At 35.9% G+C, this 7,601-nt stretch overlaps 1 protein-coding gene across 1 annotated transcript in view; it reads right to left on the bottom strand.

Annotated features, from left to right (window-relative positions):
• Positions 1–208: 208 nt before the first annotated feature.
• LOC117176305 (facilitated trehalose transporter Tret1) overlaps positions 209–7,601 on the bottom strand; it is a 68,430-nt gene continuing 61,037 nt past the window's right edge. The window contains exon 5 of the mRNA XM_033366507.1: positions 209–1,030. Coding sequence (XP_033222398.1) covers positions 707–1,030 — 324 coding nt within the window. The 3' untranslated portion in view covers positions 209–706. The remainder of the gene's footprint in view (positions 1,031–7,601) is intronic.

Here is a 7,601-nt window from a genome sequence, read left to right as displayed (position 1 = left end):
ATTCAAAGCATCAAATTAAAGTTTTGTTTCTTTAGGAAAGGCTTCCCAGTGGGCACAAAATTTGGTGACGTCTTTACGACATCGTTACGACATCTTCAAGACATCCTTACGACATCCTATGTCCATGTCGTTTTGGTGTCTTTGCAATATTGTAAAGACATCGTCAGATCATACGACTTATTTACGATATCGTAAAGACACCTTAACGACCTGAACATAGGATGTCATAAAGTTGTCGTAAGGATGTCGTAACAATGTCGTAAAGACGTCGACAAACTTTGTACCCACTGGGTTCCACAGCCGCGCAAAGTAAATTTAAGTTGATCCTTCTCTAATTTATACTCTCTGGGAATAAAGTATATACTCTATTCCCTAAAAGAATAAAGTTTTTGAGGGGAATAGAGTATAAAATCGATTCCTCGAGATAACAATTTGCAGACACGCATCTTTACATATTTGGGCTAAGATACTGTCAACGAAAGTGTTGCCAGGACAAAAAAATTCCAACATTGAAGCAGGCACTTAATTTTTCATGACGTTAGGCAGCATACAGGTGACGTTTCTTTAAGAAAGGCTTTCATAGCTGCACCTACAAGACGTATGTTTATACGCCTGTAAGTGATTCTCTCGGGGAATAGAGTATAGCTGAAAAATTAGAGCGCAGTATCGGTTTTTTCATATATGAGGTAATCTGATTCAGATTTCGTTAAAATTTACTTTCTATATCGTCATTTATAGGTGCGGGATTCGCAACAGCCCATTTTTCTTTAGATGGTAATTTTTCCTTTCTAGGTCTGTGCTTCAAGTTTTGAATTCCAGAAAAGTGTTCTTCTATCTCAAGCAGAGTTCTTCCTTCCGTTTCAGGCAAAATGAAGTACAAAATAATAAGACCAGCTAAATTGATAGATGCGTAAAATATAAATGTGCCAGGAAGCCTCATTTCTTCCATCATGTAAATGAAAGTTTTGTTTGCGATGAAGCAGAAGACGTAGTGCAACGATCCGGCGATGCCAGTGGCGGTACTTCGAACCTGGAATAAAATTATCATTATTGAATTATTTAAAATGCCATAGCGCCGTTTTTATTAGTATCTTGAAACTATTGTTTTTTGGGATTTAGAACCCTATTCAATAACCATCATACAATTTAACCAGTTTTTAAACTAATTGGCCACCATTAATATTTTTTTATAATTACAGAATTCCGTTAAGGACAAAAAGCTACATTTTCTTTCCTATAATTTTAAATAATAGATACTATATACAATAATTGAGTATTAATATTAATTTTATATAAGAGATCTGTTTATTATAGGCAATGGTAATGACCAATCAGATCTACCGATTGACAGTCGCGTGATCTTACCTCTAAGCTACTGGAGAAATCGAAAGAAGAATCCTTTTTCACAAACATTCGAAAAAACAAGATTTTCTGTAATATCAGTCATGCAATTTAAGATATCTATCCCACATCGAAAAAACCATAAGAACCTGGTTTTCTCTTAGGATGTGGTATAAGTGGCCGGGGTAAAAACCAGGTCTGCCCTAGGTTTAGACATCTGCTTAAACTTATGTTGAAACGTAGGTTAATCTACGCCGCAGTTTTGTTTACTTTTGAAAAAAAAGTAAATTAGTGGCATCAGTTTTTGAGAGAAAATTTAATATTTTTATCAAAAATAGCTCTCATTAACATATTCAAGCCAGAAATGAGAATAATAAAGAATATTTAGATTTGCTGGATAATTCCTAGAGAGAAAACATTTATTCACCTGCGTAGAAAAGATTCAATGGGTGAACCATGGCTCAAAAATGGCATAAGCATGGGGTAAGCGTGGCTCAATATTGGGTCAATGTTCACCCACGGTCGGCCCATGGTCGTCCCATGATTATTAAAAATAGGTCAAGCCTCTGACCCTCTGACATGCTTCGCCCACGTTCGAACGTGATTCGGTTGAAATTGAACTTTGTTAAAATTTTCGAAGATAAACACAATCTACTAAACTTTCCTCACTTTTTAGAAATGATTGGTGAATAAATATTATCTTTCATTGAATTTTGCGCAATTTTTTCAAGAACCCGCCTGAAAGAAGTTTGCATGGCTCAGGCATGGCAAGACGCTTGGAAATATCTGGCTAAAACATTAATCACGGCTGAATAGTAGCATGGCGCAAGCCTTGCTCCTGTCCGTATCCCATGCTTAGTACACGCTAAACACAAATGAATATTCTTAAGAACATTTACGTGTCAGAGAACATTATCCTGCGTTAAAAATGGAAATCTTAGGTTTGCCGATAGTCGACACGTCACTAAATGGTAAGTTTACTACCCGGGTGCACCGGGTCGCGCACCAGGTAGCTTAGCACGTATTCTACAAGAATTTATTCAAAATTTAAATTGTTCGAACAGCCGAAATAAATAAAAATTGTGAGTCGACGACCCAAGTGCACCGGATCAAGCACCATACCGTTTAATACGTATTCTACAAGAAATTTAACAAATTTAAATTTGGTCAATAACGAAAATAATTCCAAATGATGAGTCGACGAACCAAGTGCGCCGAGTTACGCAACCATGTAGTTTAGCACGTATCCTACGAGAAGTTTTTCAAAATTTAATGTATTGCAACAACCAAAATAACTTCCAATAGTAAGCCGACGATCTTTGTGGACCGGATCGCGCAACAGGTAGCTTAGCACGTATTCTACAAGCATATTTTCAAAATTTTAATTATTGCAGCAGCCAAAATAACTACCAGATGGTGTAAATACCAGAAATAAACACCAAATATAACTACGTGAATGACATTTTGAATGATCTCGTGCACCGATTTTATTTTCAGTTCTCGTAAAAAACGTGCTAAAGTAACTAATGCGCTATCCGGTAAACACCAATCATCAACTTACTACTTGAAAATGTTTTGGTAATTGACAAAACTTAACATTTAAAAAAAGTCTCGTAAATGACGCTTTCAATAACCTTGTGCCCAATCCGGCGCACCGGGTCGTCGACTCACGATTGGTATTCATTTTAAGAGATAACACAATTTAAATTCTTTAAAAGTTCTCGTATAATACGCGCTAAACTACCTAATGCGCGATCCTGTGCACCCGGGTCGTCTTCTCACTATCTCGATCCAGTGCAACCGAATCTATGACTCATCATTAGTAGTTATTCTGGCAGTTGACACAATTTAAATTTTTTTTAAGTTCTTGTATAATACGTGCTAACCGATATGGTGCGCGACTCGGTTCTCCCGGATTGTCGACTCATCATTGGTAGTTATTTTAGCAGTTGGCACATTTCAAATTTTAAAAAAAGTTCTTGAAGAATACGTGCTAAACTACTTGGGGCGCCACCTGGTGCACCAGGGTCGTCGAAACACCATTTGAAATTTTTTTCGTTCTTCACAAAATTTAAATTTTTTTTAATTTTTCATAGAATACGTATTAAACGACCTGATGCTTGATCCGGTGCACTTGGATCGTCGACTTACAATTTTTAGTTATTTTGGCTGTTGGAGCAATTTAAATTTTGAATAAGTTCTGGTAAAATACGCGCTAAGCTACCTGGTGCGCGACCCGGTACACCCTGATAGTAAACTTACCATTTAGACTGTTCTATATTCAGCCGTGATCCATGTTTTAGCCAGACATTTCCTAGGGTCTTGCTATGTTTGAGCCATGCAATCTTCTTTCACGTGGGTTCCTAAAAATATTACGTGAGGAAATTTTAGTAGATTTTGTGAATCTTCGAAAATTTGGACAAAGTTTCATTTCAAGCGAATCAAGTTCGACCGTGGGCGAAGCATGGCAAAGGGTCATTACCCATGCTTGACCCATTGTTCACAACCATTAGGCGACCGTAGGACGACCGTAGGTGAACATTGACCCAACCTTGAGCCACGCTTACCCCACGCTTACCCCACGCTTACCCCACGCTTACCCCACGCTTACTTTACGCTAACCCCATGATTAACTCATGCTCACCCCACGCCAGGCCCTATTAATTCAATGGTGCAAATATGAAGAAGCACAGCGCCAACAGTAGGCTGAAACTTCAACTAAAAGTATCGATATGTGACGTATTTAATGTATCCAACATAGCGTGAACATCATCGGCTATCACAGCCGGAGCATCTGCAGAAAGATCATTCACCTCTTTTTCAGGCAACAACACCGAAGGCACTATTTTTGTTTTGAACAAATTTCGCGGACTGCGTAAATAATCCTCCGCCCGAAAACGCAGAAAGCATACTCGGTAACCGCTATTAAGGATCTCTTTGTAACTTGTTTTCGGCAAGAGAGGGTTTGACACCGCTTCTACACACAACAAACCCTGCTTTTCGTCCTTCGGAAATTGATGATGCTTCACGTGATGCGACGATTGACACCCGGGAACGACACACCTTCGTTTGTTTAACTTTATAGTCATCGGATTCATTTTTGAAATAAAATATATACTTTGGCACCGTTTAACACTTTCAATTTTCAAACCTTCAGATTCAATCATGTGTGCCGACACGCAGCGACAACAGTTGGCCGTAACTTGTACTATATCTGCAATAATAATTATAGTTCCGAATATTCCCCCATTAGAAATGAGAGGGCCTGCCCCATGGGTACGGCACTCAAGCATATTTTTGAGAAACTTATAGGGGAATGCGGGACGGAGCGGTAAAGCTTCATAGAAGATCCGAGAGAGGCGCGCGAGAGACGAGTGAATCACTACGCATGTGCAACAGTTGCCTTTCTTTGCCACTTCAGCAACGAATAACGAGGTTAATGTGAAAAAAAACGAATAGCAAGTTTTCCTTATTTAAACTTTGCACGATTATGTATTTATCATTTCATACCATTTCTTTAACAGTTAATAATTAACTTTTTAACAAATAAAGTATTTTTTAAATACGCTCAGGCTTATGAAACTTTTCGTAGCAGGAGTCGGTAGGTTCATCATTTTCATTCAACTTTTAGTTAAGAGAAGATCCACGAGGGCGTGCTTATCAGAGTCTGAGTTACCCCCGTCATTTACCTGAGTGCCGTACCCGTAGGCCTGCCCCACGCTTATGCTATTGTTGAGCCATGGTTCACCCATTGAACCTTGAAGCATTCTTATATTTTTGCCGATTAATCTCAGTTGAAAAAAATGGTAGCACTAGCGCTGCACACCGACCAACTGCGACACTAACACTCGCAATGAGCCGGCGTGACTAAAGTGCATTAGTAGCGGGAAATTTAAACTAGTCCCCGGATAAGTTTTGAAGACTAATCAGATTAGGTTGCAATTTTACGCATAGTTTAAAGGGTAAAAAACAAAAATCAAGTTCGCTAACAAGCATTTTTTGACAAACGTTCATATTTAGGCCATAAAACAGGTAATGAAAAATAATAAATCACATTTTTTTGTCAAACTATGCATGATACGAAAGAGGACCAATTCATGAAAATTATACCCTAAAAACAGATCTATAAATTATTTACAAATCAATTTTTGATGCGATGCGTATTTTTTTTTATACGTAAATGTTAACATAAGAAATTTAAAAATGTAAGTTTTGGAAAACGACATAAGACTCAAAAAAGAGCTAAAGTTTTGAATAAATCATTTTATGATAAGATGCTAATTTAGTCTCTTAATCGTAAAAAATAACATTAAAAATGAAAAATTAAAGTTTTGGAAAAACGTCCCAGCATATGAAAAACAAGTGACAAAATTTATTTGCCCAAAAAAGTTCTACAAATTTGTTATTATGCATTCTTTTGAAGGATGTGTAGTTTGGGCTTCAATCGTGAAAAATAATTCTCGTACATAATGAGAATGTGATTGTTAAAACCATTGCAAATCAGACATGGTTCCACACTTGAAATCTCAGGATATTTCGGGGACGAAATATGTTGTTTTTAGAGTAAATTAGAAAAAAGATTCAAAATTAATAAAATAATGGCAGCTTTTCTAAAAAAAAACTAAAATTCAATGTTCTTTAAAAAAATAACGTTTAAAATTGTTGCCAACAATTTTTAATTTTTACTTTGACGAGGAAGATATCTTCTAAGTTTGATGCTGGCTAAATAATTTTTGATGTCAGGAGAACTTGTTTTCTTACAATATTCTGAGACAAAAAGTTTCTTTTTTTTTGCATTTTTTTTAATTGTTTATGAGGGAAATCTTGAAATTACATTTTTAATGAAAAGAATTGCCCTGGCCTCCAAAATAGTATAGCTAGCAGGATGCTGATAAAATACCTTTGTTCTACCAGCAGAAACTTTTCAAAAATATTTGAAAGAATAAAAAAGATAGGATTTTACAAAAAATATTTTTTTCATGTTTCCAAAATTCGAAGAAAAAAATAATAAGGTTTTTCTGGAAACCCCCATTCTTTTTATTTTTTCGCATATATTGTTACAAGTTTTGCTATTAAAAGAAAGGAATTTTATCAGATTCAAGCTGGCTAAACTATTTTTGATGCCAGGAGAATTTTTTTTCAAACATTTTTCATCCTACTTTTTTAGGCCAGCCAACTTATGTGTCAACATTTTTTTGAAAAAATCTACTTTGAATTTTTTCAGAGAAACCGCGGCTATTCCGTTAATTTTAAACCTCTTTTTCTTTTAATTTTCAGGCTGACTACGAAAGAAGAAGATAAATCCTTTTAGAATCAAGAAAAAAAAAACTTAAATTTTTTTAAATTGTATAGGTTCAAAGAAAAAAAAATCGGAATTTTTGGAAAACAAAGTACAACATTTAAATACACAGAACTTCTAAGAAATTTTTTAGCAAAACCGAAAAATACGTATCGCCAACTTTTTTCGATTGAAGTCATTAGTTTACAAATTAAAAGTTAAAAAAATGCACAAGATAGAAATTAAATTATAAACCTAATATATTTTGCCTGCTTAGATGCAATTGAATTAATACAGTCATTGCATTATCTTCTTTTTACTTTAATTTACCATTGCTGTATATCTTACAAAGGTATATGCAGATAATTTTGAACTTTTCAGCTTAAATTAGATTTTAAAGCTGCAAATGAAATCAACTGTATATTGCGTTGGATACTAATTTAAATTTCCCGCTACTAATGCACTTCAGGTGCGCTGGCCAATTGCGAGTAGTAGTTCCGCATTTGGTCGGTATGCATCGCTAGTGCTACTCTTTCTCGCAACTGAGATTAATCGCCAGGGATATAAGAATGCTTCAACTTGAAACGGAGAATTAGCCCAGATATACGAAAAACTCTGTCCTTCACAGAGAATTTCAATTACCTTATATTTCAGAGTATATCAAAGAAACCGCCACTAAATTCTATGAATCAGCATCACTATCACCTTTTAAACATATCTCCTCTCTCGGGAGATATGATTTTGATCCGCTTCGCAAGCACGCGATGCCAAAAGACTTCCTCATGAAATGAGTCTAACAACGAATTTCATTTTTCGATCCCTCTACCTCTTCCCACTCTTCTTCTTTCCTTTTCTCTCATAAAATAAATTATCAGATCTCGTGGTTTTTTCCCGCTTGCGGGCTTTTTTCCCACATATAATTAACGTCACTCTTAATTCAAGTCATGTCAAATTTCTCTCAGATTGTGTAACAATGCCCAAA

The sequence above is a fragment of the Belonocnema kinseyi genome, chromosome 7 (genome assembly GCF_010883055.1).
Source record: "Belonocnema kinseyi isolate 2016_QV_RU_SX_M_011 chromosome 7, B_treatae_v1, whole genome shotgun sequence".
NCBI lineage: Eukaryota > Metazoa > Arthropoda > Insecta > Hymenoptera > Cynipidae > Belonocnema > Belonocnema kinseyi.
The sequence above is the reverse complement of the archived record's forward strand: the minus strand, read 5'-3'. Positions and strand labels throughout refer to the sequence as shown.